Below are 19,088 nucleotides of genomic sequence, written 5' to 3'. Positions count from 1 at the left end.
GTGGACTGAAGACGAAATGTGAAAAAGCAAAACTTTAAGACTTTTAAAATACAACTTTATGACTTTCAGATAGGAAAACTTACATAAAACAGAAAAACACAAACCACAAAATAATGGATTAAAAAACCTACTTTACAGGAAACTCAAACAGGGGCTCTGTATCAACCTAGAGGGGGTGGGATGGGGATGGAGATGGGAGGGAGTTTCAAAAGGGAGGGGATGCATGTATACATATAGCTGATTCACGTCGAGGTTTGACAGAAAACAGCAAAACTGTGTAAAGTGATTATTCTTCAATAAAAAATAAATTAATTAAAACAAAATATAGCCAAATAACACTCAAAAAGATGCTCTACCTTATTAGCAATGTTATAAAATTAAAACCACAATGAGATCCCACTCTATACCCATCAAATTAATAAGAATTTCAAGCCTTATGAGAAATACTAAATGTTAAAAGGATGTGCAACAACAGCAACACTTACTATTGTTCTAGTATAAAGTGGTAAACTAAAACACTCGAGAAAGCAATACGCTTTACGTAAGAAAGTAGAAGACATACTTATCCCAGGAATCAGTCATCCCACCCTAGAGAAATTCTTGTTCACGTGCAGAGACACACACAAGAACAATTTCAGCAGTACTGTTTGTTATTAGAAAACAAAACAAAAAAACCACAATAAAAATCTCCTCAGGAAGGGCAATAGATAAACTATGGCATGTTCATATACCAGTGTGATATATTCATAACCAGTTACTAGGATGAGATGAGTATCTTGCATGTTTAGGGAGAAGGCAATGGCAACCCACTCCAGTACTCTTGCCTGGAGGGTCCCGTGGACGGGGGAGCCTGGTGGGCTGCAGTCCGTGGGGTCGCTGGGAGTCAGACACGACTGAGTGACTTCACTTTCACTTTTCACTTTCATGCATTGGAGAAGGAAATGGCAACCCACTCCAGTGTTCTTGCCTGGAGAATGCCAGGGACGGGGGAGCCTGGTGGGCTGCCGTCTCTGGGGTCGCACAGAGTCAGACACGACTGAAGTGACTTAGCAGCAGCAGCAGCAAAAGAGTACATATCATGTACGATTTATGTAAGTTAAAATACACACAAAACAAAACAGTGTGTATATTACTTACAGATATATATATGTTATCAACTACTAAGAAAATGAGGATGGATTCACAGGAGAATTTTGACCAAACAGAATATCCTATAGTTTTTAAACAGTTAGATTAGTAGTATATGGTTATTTGTTAAATTATTCTTTATATCTTTTTGGATGAATTAAATACTATATAATAAAAAGTATTTAAAAAGTAGAAATGCTGTTTACAACTTTTCACTGGCAATTGTGTTTAGCACACTGAGAAGACTACATCCTGAGACAGTAGTCTACAGTGCAGCATTATACTCATTAAAGCTACAATTACAAACTAATAGGCATTTGTTATAAGGTTAAAATACCTTGTAACAAATACCTTGCCGGACTAGATGAAGCTGCCGGACTAGATGAGGCACCAGCTGGAAACAAGATTGCCGGGAAAAATACCAATAATCTCAGATATGGAGATGACACCACCCTTATGGCAAAAAGCGAAGAGGAACTAAACAGCCTCTTGATGAAAGTGAAAGAGGAGAGTGAAAAAGCTGGCTTAAAACTCAACATCCAAAAAACTAAGATCATGGCATGGTGTCTGGTCCCATCACTTCACGGCCAATAGATGGGGAAACAATAGAAACAGTGACAGACTTTATTTTCTTGGCTCCAAAATCTCTGCATGTGGTGACTGCAGCCATGAAATTAAAAGACACTTGCTCCTTGGAGGAAAAGCTATGACCAACCTAGACAGCATATAAAAAAGCAGAGACATTACCAAAGGTCCATATAGTCAAAGCTATGGTTTTTCCAGTAGTCATGTATGGATGTGAGAGTTGGACCATAAAAAGAACACAGCTTTTGAACTGTGGCATTGGAGAAGACTCTTGAGAGTCTCTTGGACTGAAAGGAGATCAAACCAGTCAATCCTAAAGGAAATCAGTCCTGAATATTCATTGGAAGGACTGATGCTGATACTCCAATCCTTTGGCCACCTGATGCAAAGAACTGACTCATTGGAAAAGACCCTGATGCTGGGAAAGATTGAAGGCGGGAGAATGAGGCAACAGAGGATGAGATGGTTGGATGGCATCACCAACTCGATGGACGTGAGTTTGAGCAAGCTTCAGGAGTTGGTGATGGACAGTGAAGCCTGGCGTGCTACAGTCCATGGGGTTGCAAAGAGTCAAACACAACTGAGCATCTGAACTGAACTGACCCCTGTAATAAACTCAGGATGTTACAAACACACAAACCAAGTGACAGTATTTAAAAACCAGACCCAAGAGGTACAGGTGAACTGAAGAGAAAAAAGGGACTCAGAAAGTCTAGAATCTCTTAGCGTTGCCTGCTTAAAAGAAAAAAAAGTAACACAAATAAAACTTCAAGGGAAGAAAGAGGTTAGTATAACCTAAATTCTAAAGAACCTGGCAGAAATCACGTAAGTATGTATTCTGTTACCAAAATATTTAATGACTGTTAACACTGGTCATTCTTTCTTACCTACTGTGGGGTTATTAGTCTGATACTGAGAGAGCAGATCTTCATCAGCTTGCTCATGCTTCTCCTCAGGAACAAAGTCACTCTTAGAGAAGCCGTTGTTCTTCCTTTTCAAAAGGGCTGTTTTACTTTCAGGTGGATCTGAAACTGGAATTTCCACTGGCTGGTAGTTAACGTGGATGTATGGCTCTTCAGGAAGCATGTAGCCTTTACTAAAACACTCTAGCAACCATTTTGCTCCCACTACATGCGGCCTACAAAAACAGTACAGTTATATATTAGTTTAAACCATAAATACCATTATCCCATGTACCATGCAGTTTCCATAACTGCCAGGATATGCAATTTTAAGGAAAATCATTACAGAGTAGAAATTGCTTTGAATCAAAAACTGAAAAAACCTGTGGGCTGATTTATCCCAAAACTGCTTCAATTCATCATCATCATCTCCCACAATAACATGAGTTACATCTTCATTGAGCTGATTAAAACGAACTCCACCTCCACTGTTAATAAGTCTTCTCAGTTTATCTAGCTTTCTGCCATTAAAACCACAAAGATAGATCTGCAATGAAAAAAAAAAAAAACAAAACATTGGCTTTAGATTAACACATTTAAAATGGCCTATTTCTCTCAATAGAAATCTATTTATTGAAAGTGTGATCTAAACCCATTACGTGTAAATAAGGCAACCTTTATATTTACATTTTAAATATATTAAGAAGTATATTCTGAAACTTTGATTTCTAAATAATTCTTAAATTTTATCACTTCTTCACAATCCCATAACATTATTACCCATTACTGATAAGTACTGAAAATTTAAATAAAATAGAAACCAGAATAATTCAAATATCTTCTGAATATTAGTGCACAGCAATTTCTAAAATGTAGGTAGCTTCTTAAACTGGTTTTACTACTTGTAAATTTCCAAGTAATTACTGAAATAAACTGGAGTTAAATATGTGAATTCAGAAAATCTAGGTTTAAATTTGGGGTCGGCTACCAATGATTAACCACATGACCACTTCAACATACTAGGCTTTTTCTTTGGTGGTGTGGGTCTTCGTTGCTGCGCGAGGGCTTTCTTTAGCTGTGGCAGGTGGATGCTACTCGTGAGGATGTGCAGATTTCTCAATGCAGTGGCTTCTCTTTTTGTAGGGAATAGGCTCTAGGGTGTGCGGGCTCAGCAGCTGTGACACATATGCTTAGCTGCCTGACGGCATGGGAAGCCTCAGAGTGCGAGCGTGCTCAGTTTGTGTCCAAATCTTTTCTACTCTATGGACTGTATGTAGCCTGCCAGGCTCACTCCACTGTCCATGGGATTTTACTGCCAAGAATACTGGAGTGGGTTACCATTTCCTACTCCAGGCGATCTTCCCAACCCAGGGATCAAACCCTCGTCTCCTGCATTGCAGGTGAATTTTTTATTGCTGAGCCACTGAAGAATCTTCCCAGACCAGGGATCAAACCTGTGTCCTCTGCACTGGGAGGTGGATTCTTAATGATTGGACTACCAAGCAAGTCCAACTTAGACTATTTAAATCAGTTTTCTTCCTTATATACTGAAATACAGTTTTCATAGTTGATTAAACAAAAAAAATTAGGTCAAAGAGCTAAGCACAACGCTTTGAGGATGAAACATATTCAGTAACTTATTTTTAACCATCAATATGTGCACATGTGAGATGTGAGAGTTGGACTATAAAGAAAGCTGAGCACCGAAGAATTGTTGCTTTTGAACTGTGGTGTTGGAGAAGACTCTTGAGAGTCCCTTGGACCGCAAGGAGATCCAATCAGTCAATTCTAAAGGAGATCAGTCCTGAATATTCATTGGAAGGACTGATATTGAAGCTGAAACGCCAATACTTTGGTCACCTAATGTGAAGAACTAACTCATTGGAAAAGACTATGATACTGGGAAAGACTGAAAGCAGGAGAAGGGGATGACTGAGGATAAGATGGTTGGATGGCATCACCAACTCAATGGACATGAGTTTGGGTAAACTCTGGGAGTTGGTGATGGACAGGGAGGCCTAGTGTGCTGCAGTCCATGGGGACGCAAAGAGTTGGACATGACTGAGCAACTGAACTGAACGGAAATCAATTTAATCAATATTACTATATTGTATCTTCTTCTTCTCTATTTTACAAAATGGATCTTTTAAAAATGTCTTAATCTATTCCAAACTGCATTTATATCCCAAACTAAATAACCTCCATCACTAGATTACATTTTAACAAAAATGAGTAATCATACATTTCCTATAAGAATAATTAAGTCACATCCAGAATTAGTAGAGTCTAGATAAAAGATTACACAACACCTCCTATTCTATTAATAAACTGTTAAGTTTTAAAAGTATAGAAAGGAAGGTAATTTGCCCAATTTCCTGAAGATTAAAATAAGAAAGTTAAGTCTTTGCTTAACTTTAACTAGTTAACTAGTTAACTAACTCCTTGACAATTAGGGCATAGCCTATTCAGTCTACAAGCAAGAAATATACTAAGTATTTAGTTCTAAAAAATATATAAGATGTTACCATCAAGGCATTTATTAGACAGTTACTCAGACACTAAAAAATTAAATAGCCCAAGAGATATTAAACAAAGTGGTGTACCTAATCTTTAGAAATACAGGCTTTGTGGAGTAAATGGCTAGTTACTTACTGTCTGTGAGATTCTGGACAAGAACTTTAATCCTCTGAGTTTCAGCCTCAATAATATCCATTTGAGTTATTTGTGGGAATTAAATGGGATTATATATGACATACTAACATGTATATGAAATAATCAGCACAGTGTCTCACTTACTATAAACAATAAATGACAATTATAAATAAAAATCCATTAAGTGGTTCAGAAACTAAATGGTCTCAAAATACAGTAGATAGGATTTCCCTGGTGGTCCAGTGGTTAAGAATCCATACTGCTAATGCAGGGGACAGGGATTCGATCCCTGGTCTAAAAAATCCACATGCCACAGAGTAACTAACTCTATTTACCCCAAACACTGAGCCTGTGTGCTACAACTACCAAAGCCTGTGCTCCTAGAGCCCAGGCTCTGCAACGAGAGAAGGCACTACAATGAACCACAGCCCCTGCTTGAAGCAATTAGACAACGCCTGATCACAGCAATGAAGATCCAATGCAGCCAAAAAAACCCCCACAGTACATGGGAAGATTAAGGTAGTTAGGAGGGTTCAAAGAAGATTTGAAAAATGATATGAAGTTTAATGGATGACATATAAAGGTACATCCCAAGCAAAGAGACCCTAATAGCTAAAAGACAAACACGGCCTAATGAGTGCATTTGCTTAGCTTGAGTGGTGGGCTTCTGTAGGTAAGGAGCAAGCCCAACTCTGAAGGGTCTTCAGAGTGAAGCTACAAGTACCAACGTGTATTATCGCTTAGTGCATTACATAATAAAGACATACCCGACAACCATCTAATAAATCTTCAGGTGCCTGAAATGCACTGATATCCAAATTTTCCAGATTTTCAATTGTAGGTTCCAGTTTGCTATTAACTGAATTACATATTGATTCATTTATGCAGCTTGCATTGATGTTGGAAATATGGCTGACATCTGAAAGAGTACGACCTACGTATTAAAAACAAAGATGCATAAATTTATGGAAATAAAATAACTAATCACATATTTTCCTATAGGTGAACTTTGCTTATACCAGAAGAGCCATGAACAATCTCTAAAGTAAAATTTAAGTGGCTTTACTGAAATCTTGGGGGTCAAGTATGAAAAGGGAAAATGAATCTAATTAAGCTTCATTTTAATGAAAATATACTTAATATATTCTCTTAATAGTGACTGGCTTCCAATAAAAATCTGAAGTTGCTGACTTCAAGGTCCAGGAAGGTTATATTGGAAAAAAATTTGGTAACATTTGTAATATTGCCAACAAGAAGTATACATGGTACTTCCAAAACAGAAATGTTTTTTAAATTTTATATGAATACAGATGATCTATAACAACTGTAGCAAACTAATAAAGAAATAGGACTAATATCCACATGCCAGTCAAGTTTTAAAAACTTAATTCTCTTAAGTCTTTATTAATATTCTTAATTTCTTTAACTATCTTGTGCATTATACAAGGATATGAAAGAAAGTAGGTATTCATTAGAAAATGAAATAGCAGAAGTTCTGGACTAATTTTTTTTTAATATAATTTGGTTATTTTATTATACAATTATACCTGGAAACAAAGTAAGAAAAGAGAGAATTCTCTACTGTATCTCATTGATCCTATTAACAAATCAATCCTTACACAGAAAACTGTCTTAAAAATGACTGCTTAATCCCAAAGAGACTTACTACCAATTGTGTTGATCTGGCCAGTAGGAGTTGAAGTATCAGGCATACTCTTTGCTTCTGATCTAGGCTCTGTCTTGTATATGGATTCATCCTGACAAAAACCTTTCTCAACACTGTCAAAAAACCACTGCGTGGTCACACAGTGTACATTCCATCTCTTGGCACATTCATATTTTTGACCTATTATGTCAATTAAACAAGAGAGAAATGCAAGCCATTAAAATCCATCTTTGCAGAAATATTTATATGAAAGCTTATGAAAAAAATTCACCTGAAACAAAATTAAAATTACCAGCAATTACTCTTCAACGGTATGCTATACAGTGTATTAAAAGGCAATATATTAGGTTATTATCCAATTATATTTTATGTGTGTTGTGTTAAATACACATGCTATGTGAGGGGTTTATCTTTTACAAAATTGCAGAGACAGAAGCCATTACTGGGGTAACTGAAATAAAATTTCTGAATATAGCTTCCATCTCTTAAGTTCTTTAAACCAGCTTCTTAATCTGTAACATGTGGATAACTCACAGAATTTAGTGGTTTTACACTTTTCACTTTTAAACTAATTACTGTGTGTATATATACATATACATATATTTATGTGTATATATACTTCAATTAATTGCTCTGACACTCTGAAGAAACCATTCTATCTAAAGCAGTTACTGCTCAGGAGACTCTGACCCTCAGTTTCATACTATAAGGAATAGGGTTAAGGGATAACAGTATATTTATAGTTTATAGAGATATATGAGGATGAATAAGCTTAGATGGAAACAAAGGTGACATGATACAATAAAACATTTTGGAAAGTAGTTTCAAAATACATATTTCTAATATAAAATGTAAAAATTTTTTTTGCAATTACAGTTGTTCACAGTCACACCTAGGAAGAAAAAAACAACATTGATATCTAGGTAAAAACTCTCTGTGTAGGTAAAAAGAGACAATAAAAATGTTAATACAACTCTGTTCTCATCAATTTTTATATATTTTCAGAGAATCAGTAAAAATATTCTCCAGAATAGTTATAATGGTTATAGAATGCCAAAATTAATTGCAATTTTAAGGAACTCTTTTTCCTGGTAATATATTTTTCTTTTAGTAGTTTCATGTTCTTCAAGGTGTATCTTCAAGTTAAAATTTGCAGTTTACTCAGTAAGGATAATTCATTCAATTAAAAATGAAGCCAAGCCTTTAAAATTTATTATTAGAGGGCTTCCCAGATGGCTCGTGGTAAAGAATCTACCTGCCAATGCAGGAGACACAGGTTCAATCCCTAGTCCAGGAAGATCCCACATGCTGCGAAGCAACTAAACCCGTGAACCACAACTATTGAGCCTATGCTCTAGAGCCCGGGAACTACAAGTACTAAAGCCCACATACCCTAGAGCCTGTGCCACTTAACTAGAGAAGCCACTCCAGCTGGACAGCAGCCCTTACTTGCTGCAACTAGAGAAAAGCCTATGCATCAACAAGACCCAGTAGAGCCAAAAATAAAGAAAAAAGAAATGTGCATGTTTATGAAATATCAGAAGTAAAAGATATTCTATCATCTATTTGGGAAACAGTTTTACCTTTTGGTTCTTGCACAATGAGGTGTGTACACTCATTCATTTTCAACTGTCCCATGTACTGTCCTCCATGCTTTACTGTTAGCTGCTGAACTGATTTCCTGTCTAAGGTACATAAGCCAGTCACACAGATTATGCAACCAAGAAAAATAGGACACTTGAAGTCTTCCATGTTTATATCAGTATATCTAGCTATTTTCCTGGGGAAAATGAACAAAACAAAACAAAAAACCCGTAAATTAAGATATCAAAATACCAGGTAGTTTAAACTTTATCAGAAGAATGACAAACAACAGAAGTAACACTAATGTTTTCCTCATTTTTTAGGAATTTGATCAATATTAAGGGAAACTGACAAGCACACTTAGAATTATACTAACTGCTCATCTAGCTCAAACCATGTCTCTAAAAAAATTAATGTTTCAGAGCCTCAAATAAAACTGTTTTAAGTGAAAAAATACATATATTTCAGTTAACTATAAATCCATGCTGGTCAAAGCAGTGCACTTTCCAAACTTATAAGTCTAAAATTCTAACTAAAAATTCAAAGATTCTTTGGTTGCCTACTAAAAAGACAGACTTTTAATTCTTCCATTATACTATACAAATAATAAGCAAAGATTTTTGGCAGAATGCCAACAAAAATATCATCATTCTGCTGCCCTGGTAGGTAGATGTACTCATGAAACAGGCTAGGAATGATGATGATGCCAATATAGAGACATGTTTAGAATATGCTGGATGGTGCTGAAAGGAAGACTGGAAAATGCCTACTTAATTTAAACAGTGGTAACTAAATACGTATTGGTTGTTAATCGAATTCTAAGGGAGACTCAATTCTATCTTTTGAAATAGGCTCTAAGCTCTATGAGGCCAGGGATGATGTCTTGTTTTGCTCTCCAGTTACCTAATGCCTAGTTCAGGACAGGTACATAAAATGGGCTTAATTAACATTTACTGAATAATTACATCTCAGTTAATGGGTTATATTATGTTTATATTCAACCTTAAATATGTTCCCTTTGGGAAGAAATACAAATACCAAAGTGGCTAAAATTTATTCTCCATCCTAACATGAGGGCTGGAGAAAGAAATGGCACCCCACTCCAGTGATCTTGCCTAGAGAATCCCAGGGATGGCGGAGCCTGGTGGGCTGCCGTCTATGGGGTTGCACAAGAGTTGGACATGACTGAAGCGACTTAGCAGCAGCAGCAGCAGCAGCAACATGAGGGCATGGTATTGAAAGATAATGCAACATAAAAGCTACAGTTGCCACACAGATTCTCTCAACTATTTTATCATTGTTCACTGCTGAAAACAATTCTATTACCAAAGAATTTATTATCTCGTAGCAAATGTTAAGTCCATAGCCCAGTCTACCTAACAACTTATACCTTGATAATAAGAACTTGTAGATTATCTTTTGTTTTCATTGGAGAAAAGAGTAATGATCCAATTTTTGTCCCAAATAACAAATCCATCAGTTCAGTTCAGTCATTCAGTTGTGTCCAACTCTTTGCAACCCCATGAATTGCAGCACGCAAAAGCCTCCCTGTCCATCACCAACTCCCGGAGTTCACCCAAACGGATACCATAAACCGCCCCCCATGAAAACCCATAATATGCCAAAATGATAACACTTATTCAAATCTAGAAAATATCTAAAATATCTCTTACTTCTCCTGTGACTTCTCCCAAAGTGTTTTTATCCAAGAGGGAAGCAAAATAGGTTTCTTTAGGTTTGCAGCAACTAAGTATTTTTTGCTACCAACTTCTCCTGCAATAAGGTGAGTTACTGATACGTTAAGGTCTCTGTATATGCGTCCACCCATCATTTGTACATATTTATGAACTTCTTCCTGTAGCCCCAAAAGAAAATTAATACAGAATCAAACAATATTTCTTCCATTTTTAAATACAATGTCCGATAAACAGTTTGTTGTTCTTAGCTTGAACACACAAATATTTCTCATCACTACAAGTTAAATAATTCATGAAGTTACTTTTTAGAAGATAAATATAAAGTATAAATTTTAGAATTACCTTTATGCACGTTATTTTCCTATGTTTGTCTTTTGCAACTCCATGAATTTAACCATTTTTCTTCTACAGTGAACACTATATATTTTAATATACTATGAAGGACTGATGTTGAAGCTGAAACTCCAATACTTTAGCCACCTGATGCGAAGAGCTGACTCATTTTGAAAAGACCCTGATGCTGGGAAAGACTGAAGACAGGAGGAGGGGATGACAGAGGATGAGATGGTTGGGTGGCATCACCGACTCAATGGACATGAGTTTTGGGTAAACACCGGGAGCTGGTAATGGACAGGGAGGCCTGACATGCTGCAGTCCAGGGGGTCACAAAGAGTCGGACATGTCTGAGCGACTGAACTGAACTGACGCACATACTTAAAAATATACAAATTACATACTGAATATAGAAAAAATATGTGTAAATCTCAGAATCCTTTTTAAAAGATTAACTATGGTGGAAAAAGGTGACTCAAAGACAAATTTATTGATAATACAGAGAAAAAAGTGAGTTTCCTTTTAAAATCAAAACAAAAAATTTTAAGTAGCCAGTTTGCAATAAAAGAGTCCATTGCTTTCAATTTTGAAGAGAAAGCCTTTGACAAAATTCAACATGCATTTATGATAAAAACTCTCCAGAAAGCAAGCACAGAAGGAACATCAGTTCAGTTCAGTCGTGTCCGACTCTTTGCGAACCCATGAACCACAGCATACCAGGCCTCCCTGTCCATCACCAACTCCCAGAGTCCACCCAAACCCATGTCCATTGAGTTGGTGATGCCATCCAACCATCTCATCCTCTGTCATCCCTTCTCCTCCTGCGTTCAATCTTTCCCAGCATCAGGGTCTTTTCCAATGAGTCAGCTCTTCACATTAGGCGGCCAAAGGAACATACCTCAACATAATAAAAGCCATATATGATAAACCCACAGCAAACATTACCCTCAATGGTTAAAAATTGACAGCGTTTCCCCTAAAGTCAGGAACAAGACAAGGGTGCCCACTCTCACCACTACTATTCAACCTAGTTTTAGAAGTTTTAGCCACAGCAATCAGAAAAGAAAAAGGAATAAAGGGAATCCAGATTGGAAAAAGAAGACGTAAAACTCTGACTGTTTGCAAATGACATGACCCTATACATAGAAAACCTAAAGACACCACCAGAAAATTACTAGAGCTAATCAATGAATACAGTAAAGTTGCAGGATATAAAATTAACACACTGAAATCCCTTGCATTCCTATACACTAACAACGAGAAACCGAAAGAGAAATTAAGGAAACAATTCCATTCACCATTGCAACAAAAAGAATAAAATACTTAGGAATAAATCTACCTAAAGAAACAAACGGAGAAAGCAATGGCACCGCACTCCAGTACTCTTGCTTGGAAAATCCCATGGACGAAGGAGCCTGTTAGGCTGCAATCCATGGGGTCGCTAAGAGTCGGACACAACTGAGCGACTTCAGTTTCACTTTTCACTTTCATGCACTGGAGAAGGAAACGGCAACCCACTCCAGTGTTCTTGCCCGGAGAATCCCAGGGACGGGAGAGCCTGGTGGGCTGCCGTCTATGGGGTCGCACAGAGTCGGACATGACTGAAGTGACTTAGTATAGTATAAAGAAACAAAAGACCTATATATAGAAAACTATAAAACACTGATGAAATAAATCAAAGATGACACAAACAGATGGAGAAATATACCATGTTCATGGATCAGAATAATCAATATAGTGAAAATGAGTGTATTACCCAAAGCAATCTATAGCAATCGCTATCAAGCTACCAACAGTATTTTTCAGAGAACTACAACAAATAATTTCACAATTTGTATGGAAATACAAAAAAACCTCAAATAACCAAAGCAATCTTGAGAAAGAAGAATGGAACTGGAGGAATCAATCTGCCTGACTTCAGACTATACTACAAAGCTACAGTCATCAAGACAGTATGGTACTGGCACAAAGACAGAAATATAGATCAAAGGAACAAAATAGAAAGCCCAGAGATAAACGCACGCATGTATGGACATCTTATTTTTGACAAAAGAGGCAAGAATATACAATGGAGAAAAGACAATCTCTTTAACAAGTGGTGCTGGGAAAACTGATCAACCACTTGTAAAAGAATGAAACTACAACTCTTTGTAACACCATACACAAAAATAAACTCAAAGTGGATTAAAGATCTAAATGTTAAGACCAGAAACTATGAAACTCCTAGAGGAAAACATAGGCAAAACACTCTGACATAAATCACAGCAGGATCCTCTATGACCCACCTCCCAGAGTAACGGAAATAAAAGCAAAAATCAACAAATGGGATCTAATTAAAATTAAAAGCTTCTGCACAACGAAGGAAACTATAAGCAAGGTGAAAAGACAGCCTTCAGAATGGGAGAAGAGCAAGCGAAGCAACTGACAAAGAATTAATCTCAAAAATATACAAGCAGCTCATGCAGCTCAATTCCAGAAAAATAAACGACTCAATCAAAAAATGGGCCAAAGAACTAAACAGACATTTTCCAAAGAAGACATAGAGATGGCTAACAAACACATGAAAAGATGCTCAACATCACTCATTATTAGAGAAATGCAAATCAAAACCACAATGAGGTACCATCTCACGCTGGTCAGAATGGCTGCTATCCAAAAGTCTACAAACAATAAATCCCGGAGAAGGTGTGGAGAAAAGGGAACCCTCTTACACTGTTAGTGGGAATGCAAACTAGTACAGCCACTATGGAGAACAATGTGGAGATTCCTTAAAAAACTGGAAATAGAACTGCCATCAGATCAGATCAGATCAGATCAGTTGCTCAGTCGTGACCCAGCAATCCCACTGCTGGGCATACACACCAAGGAAACCAGAATTGAAAGAGACACGTGTACCCCAATGTTCATTGCAGCACTGTTTACAATATCCAGGACATGGAAGCAACCTAGATGTCCATCAGCAGATGAATGGATAAAAAAGCTGTGGTACATATACACAATGGAATATTACTCAGCTATTAAAAAGAATGCATTTGAATCAGTTCTAATGAGGTGGATGAAACTGGAGCCTATTATACAGTGTGAAGTAAGTCAGAAAGAAAAACACCAATAGAGTATATTAACACATATATACAGTATTTAGAAAGATTGTAATGATGACCCCATATGCAAGACAGCAAAAGAGACAGATGTAAAGAACAGACTTTTGGACTCTGTGGGAGAAGGCAAGGGTGGGATGATTTGAGAATAGCATTGAAACAGTATATTACCATATGTGAAACAGATCGCCAGTCCAGCTTTGATGCATGAGACAGGGTGCTCAGGGCCAGAGCACTGGGATGACCCTGAGGGATGGGATGGGGAGGGAGGTGGGAGGGGGGTTCAGGATAGGAAACACATGTACACCCATGGCTGATTCATGTCAATGTATGGCAAAAACCACTACAATATTGTAAAGTAATGAGCCTCCAATTAAATAAATAAAAAAAAGACATACAATATCATCTAGACTCTGTTACATGTCATAAACACCAAATGCAAGGTCTTTCAAAACATCCCCTACACAGTGAAAAATTAAGTGTGCAAATATATATTGAAGATAGTCCACTTAACACAGCAACACCTACCCTTCTGTCTTTTTCCAGGCTTGTACAAGACACGGTTACATCAGACATAACCATGTTATAAACTGGATGTTCAGCTCTTGGGACACATCGCTGGTGGTGCATACAAAATATGACTACTTGAGGACCAACAATTCTGCAACCAAGCTACAAAAACAAGGAAAGATTATTAAGTAGGAAGAGACGGTTTTAGAAAATTATATTTTGTAACACTGTATTTACCAATTCTTTAGAGAAGTTGATCACTGCAGAAAACCCACCAAATTGTTAAAAAAACAAACACATGTTATATAATTTCTCAGACATACCACACATTAACACACAAGCAAATCAAACAACGGAGGCTATCAAAAGAAATAAGCTCCAAAAGTTACACTCACTCTAAATTGCCATTAAAATTTTAATCTCCAAAACAAAATCTTAGCAATAGGGGATACTAGTAATAGCCTTATGCCATAACATTTAGGAAACATCTACCTTTACTGTTCAAATGAAGCACCCAGCCAATGAGGCAGTGAAGTGTAAGAACCCAAATAATTCCCCTCTAAAATACTTATTATGCTACAAAAAAAGCATAACCCTAGGTAGTTTCTACATTCGTTTTTAAACACTGTTCACAACTCCGTGTTTTTCCAAGAAAGGCCCACAAAAACTTCTCGTAAGGTATCACTTTCATTGATAACTGAGAAAAGTTAACAATCTTGCTCAACATCAGCACATCCAGGCCAGACTAAAAAGCCTACAGTTGCCAAAGTTACCAAAACATAACTGATGTAAATGTCTACAGGGTAAATGTCTATTTCTATCTTTTTGGTCAGTCATAAGAAAACTGAGTATTCAATGCTATTGCTTCTATCTGACAAGAGGTGTTATTTCCAAAAGGAGGGTAAGACCAATAATGCTTTTGGCAAACATGGGCACAGACCTTCCATATACTGTATAGTACTGCATCTAGCTACTCTTCTATGTTTTCTTCTCCTTCAAACAAGAGTCACTTCTTTGTAATTTGGATGGAATTATAGCCAGTTTACTTTTATTTCAATGCTTCTCTCTTGTCCAGACACCAAAAAAGTAATGAGTCAGTAGACTCTAGAATCAACAAAAAGAAATAAGATGGCTCAATGATATATTAGCAATGCTCATCCCCAATTCGCTTCCTTTTAGCATATAAGTTTTCATACCCTATACAAAGCACAGGTACTAAAATTCAAGAGCACACAGTAAAGACAGTAAGGAAACAAATCCTTTCTTACTCTACAATCAAACTGGGTTTAAGTACATTAGAACTTCATCAGTAAATACTTCATTACTATAGGGTTAAATTATACTTAGTGAGGTTAAATTCCCTGAAATATAAAAATCACATATTAAGCAAAGTCTGTTCTGTGCTGTACTTAGTCTCGTTCAGTCGTGTCTGACTCTTTGTGACGCCATGGACTGTAGCCCGCCAGGCTCCTCCATGAGGATTCTCCAGGCAAGAATACTGGAGTGGGTTGCCATGCCCTCCTCCAGGGGATCTTCCCAACCTAGGGATCAAACCCAGATTTCCTGCATTGCATGTGGATTCTTTACTGTCTGAGCCACAGGGAAGCCCAACCAAAGCCTACTGGAACATAATTACGCTTTAAAAATACTATTCTGATCTTTCAAAACCAAAAGATTCCTCTCAATTCATAATATACAAAATACATGATGACCAGTAAAGAACTTATGTCCAGCAAAAACAAACCAAAAACAGTACCTGAAAGAACACACTAAAAGTTAGCAAACCTTTTTGAGATGATCAAAGGCATCACCACTAAAGGGGTCACAGATATACAGTGATCTATCATTCTCCTTTATTTTCAATGCCTCTTCTTCTGTAATAATCTGAAGATATTCTTCTGATTGGAACTCTTTTATTGACTGAAAGAAAAAATAAGAATGCATATGAAATTATTCACCTGTATTTATGTCCTATGAACTCTTATCTTCAAAATCCATCTCAAATCCAGCCTTCTTCCTATCAAAAGGAACCATAATCTCTCACGGGGCCTGTGCAGGAGTCTCCAAAGGGGTTCCTTCTCATCCTTTGCCCTAAATCTATTCTCCACACAGCAGCTACTAATCTTTTCAACAATACAAATCAGGTCATGTCACTCTGGTCAAAACCTCCAGGAGCTTCCCACCACACTCAGAATAAAATCCTCATTTCTTACAATCACCTACAAGACCACAGAGTCTGGCCCTTGCCTGTCTCTGTCTTCCCATGCTTACTTCTTCCTCTAATCCCTTTTGCTTACTCTTCTCTAGCCACTCATGCTTTCTTTCCAGACCTGGAACAAGCTAAGTATGACCTCATTTAGAGGTTTTGCTTTCTCCCCCTGCTACCTGGAATACTCTTCCCCCAGGACTTCACCTGACTTGTTTCACTTCAACCGCATCTGCTCCCATGTCACTTCCTCAGAGATGATTTTCCTGATCCCACTTTTCTAAAATATTCTTTCCCAATTTTACGAAGAAAGTAACACAGATGTAGTATTATGTATACTAGCATATATAATATGTATAATATTATATATACATACATACACACTGTTTTTGTCTCTCTCCCTTGTAAGAAGAACGTTTCATGATCTATCTTGTTTGGCAACATATCCTGGCTCCCAATAAGCACTCAAATATTTTAACAAATTTTGAAGTCCTTTCATTAAATACTTAGGGTGATCCTTTTAAAACGAGTAAGTCAGCTCATAATACTCTTCTGATTAAACTCCCCTAGTGGCTCTCCATCTCACCGGAAGAAAAAGCCAAAGTCCTTAAAAGAGACCACAAGGCCCTCATTACTTCTTTATTTTACTCTCTGAAGCAAACCTTAGCATTCATCCCACATCTCCTGTTCACACTACACTTGAGCCACAATAAAGCAGGACAGTCACTGCAAGCACCTTCCCAGGGCCTGTGCATGATTATCCCCTCTGCCTCAAACTGAAACCTTCCCTACATATTCACACGGCTCATTATCTCACCTCCTTCAAGTGTTTGCAAATACCAACTTCTCCACAAAATATATCACACTATATTTAAAATAAATTGTAAACTTCCCTTCTTCCTTAACAAACATCTTCTGGAATGTTTTAACTTGTTTCCCATTTCTCCTCCCACAGAACTTTGCACCTTTAACATACTATATAGTTCACACACATATATCTGATTAGTTTATTTCCTCTAGCTAGACCAGAATGTAAACTCAGAAAGTATGGATCTTTGCCTGCTCTCATTATCTAAACCACTGTGTATCCCAAGTATTTGAACAGTGCTTATCGGATGATGAACACAATAATTATTTGCTGAATGAATGAACTTTAAAGAAAAACGTGCTACAAGTGTTTCTTAAACATACATAAGATCTTGTTAAAAAGTAGATTCCAGTTGGTAAGTCTGAGTTGGGGTCCAATTTCTCAGGCCACGGTGATGCTACTAGGGGAGACACTACCCCTACATCCTCCCACATGAAACTATATAATGAAACATAGTTTTAACAATTTACAAAAACAAAAACTGAAGTGTAACCAATATATGACTACCTCAAGTTTTTTCAACACACAAAGGTCTATGGTTAGTAGACAAAAGAAAACTACTTAATTTCTAAGACTAGTAGGCCCATCACTTTCAATATAAAAGTCAGTAAAGACTTCAAGCCCCCCAAAATACATGATACACTAATATCAATTCAAAAGTGTGTTAACAATGAGATATCTACGAATGTAGACTAGAGTAAAACTACTATGAAAATAAAATAACCATGACTAAGACATAAAAGGCCTAAGTCAAAAACACTAGAAACAAGAAAATGAATTCACAGCAAGACATTGTCAAGTAGTCTTACCTCAAGAGCTTCAAAAAAACATTCAGAATTGTCTGAAGACTTTAAAAACTTCACAAAAAACGGTTCTTTGTCATTTTTGGACATTTCTGAACTGTCAAAATAAAGGAACCATTAACAAGAGCAAAAACACATTACATATAAAGTTAAATGTTTAAAGCACCTGTTTTTCTGCGCAAATAAGAATGCCGAAGGACAAACATTCTGGTCTTGCCCTTGAATTCGTTTACTATGGTTTGTAGGAAACAGTGGAATGTGGACAAAATCAAGGGAAAAGATGACAACAACCAGTCTTCGTAAATCAAAATACGAAATTAATGTTGCTAAACTGAATTCATCCAGGACCTTTGCTCTGGAGCTCTAAGTCTCCTAAGCCGATGGCCATTCAATTTCATTTAGCCTGAGAATGCTCAGAACGATTAAGGTCCCTGAGGTCATCTGCGGCCCTCGACATAGGTTAAGCCCTCACTAAATGAACTTTAAATATAAACATGAAAGCCAGCCATCCAAGTTAGGGCCCTAAAAGGCCAGACGCTCTCGCTCCCCAGCTGCCAGGGAAAAGTCCGATTATCGGTCCAGCCCCAGTCACGTGCTCTCTGGTGTCCCATCCACCGGTCCGGGGGCCGGTTACAAGGTCCGGAATCCAGGGCCCCTAAGGCCAGAGGCGGCGTCGAGGACCCCTCCCCCGCCCCGCCTCCCCAACCCCTCACGAGGTGAGGAGGGAGCTGGGTGCTCACTCTGAGCTTCACTCACCTCGGTGGAGCCAGGGGATCTCCGGCCGGCGAGTAGGGGGCCGCGCGGCCCGCGGGACTGCGGCTGGGGTCGGGCGCCAGCCCGGCGCACACCCGCCGCACCCAGCGGCGCCCCCGACCAAAGCAAACGCAGACCCGGAAGTTGCCGAACCGCGAACAGACTTTCGCGCCAACCGCGCAGTTGTGCCCGTACCTTCCGGCGGAAGTGACGTTACGACAGCTGAGGGGGGCGGAGGGCGGAGACGAAAGAAAGCGGCGGTAGCGGTTGGTTCCCACCCGGAGGCTAAGGTGTTACAGGGAG

General features: G+C 37.9%; 1 protein-coding gene across 4 annotated transcripts in view; it reads right to left on the bottom strand.

Annotated features, from left to right (window-relative positions):
• The window catches only part of TOPBP1 (DNA topoisomerase II binding protein 1), a 71,161-nt gene extending 52,289 nt beyond the window's left edge, over positions 1-18,872 (bottom strand). Inside the window, exons 1-10 of one of the 4 annotated variants that reach the window (XM_061421216.1) lie at positions 18,789-18,872; positions 18,039-18,129; positions 15,941-16,075; positions 14,174-14,317; positions 10,191-10,372; positions 8,517-8,713; positions 6,934-7,113; positions 6,035-6,201; positions 2,999-3,162; positions 2,601-2,851 (exon numbers count right to left, since the gene is read on the bottom strand). In XM_061421216.1, coding sequence (XP_061277200.1) covers positions 2,601-2,851; positions 2,999-3,162; positions 6,035-6,201; positions 6,934-7,113; positions 8,517-8,713; positions 10,191-10,372; positions 14,174-14,317; positions 15,941-16,075; positions 18,039-18,122 — 1,504 coding nt within the window. In that variant the 5' untranslated portion in view covers positions 18,123-18,129; positions 18,789-18,872. Of the gene's footprint in view, positions 1-2,600; positions 2,852-2,998; positions 3,163-6,034; positions 6,202-6,933; positions 7,114-8,516; positions 8,714-10,190; positions 10,373-14,173; positions 14,318-15,095; positions 15,260-15,940; positions 16,076-18,038; positions 18,130-18,788 lie in introns of those variants that run through there. The other 3 variants (XM_061421222.1, XM_061421219.1, XM_061421223.1) reach the window with 3 other exon arrangements.
• Between the last annotated feature and the right edge of the window lie 216 nt (positions 18,873-19,088).

Source organism: Bos javanicus, chromosome 1 (genome assembly GCF_032452875.1).
Source record: "Bos javanicus breed banteng chromosome 1, ARS-OSU_banteng_1.0, whole genome shotgun sequence".
In the NCBI taxonomy this organism is placed as follows: Eukaryota; Metazoa; Chordata; class Mammalia; order Artiodactyla; family Bovidae; genus Bos; species Bos javanicus.
Note: the sequence above shows the minus strand (reverse complement) of the source record. Positions and strands in the feature narration are given on the sequence as shown.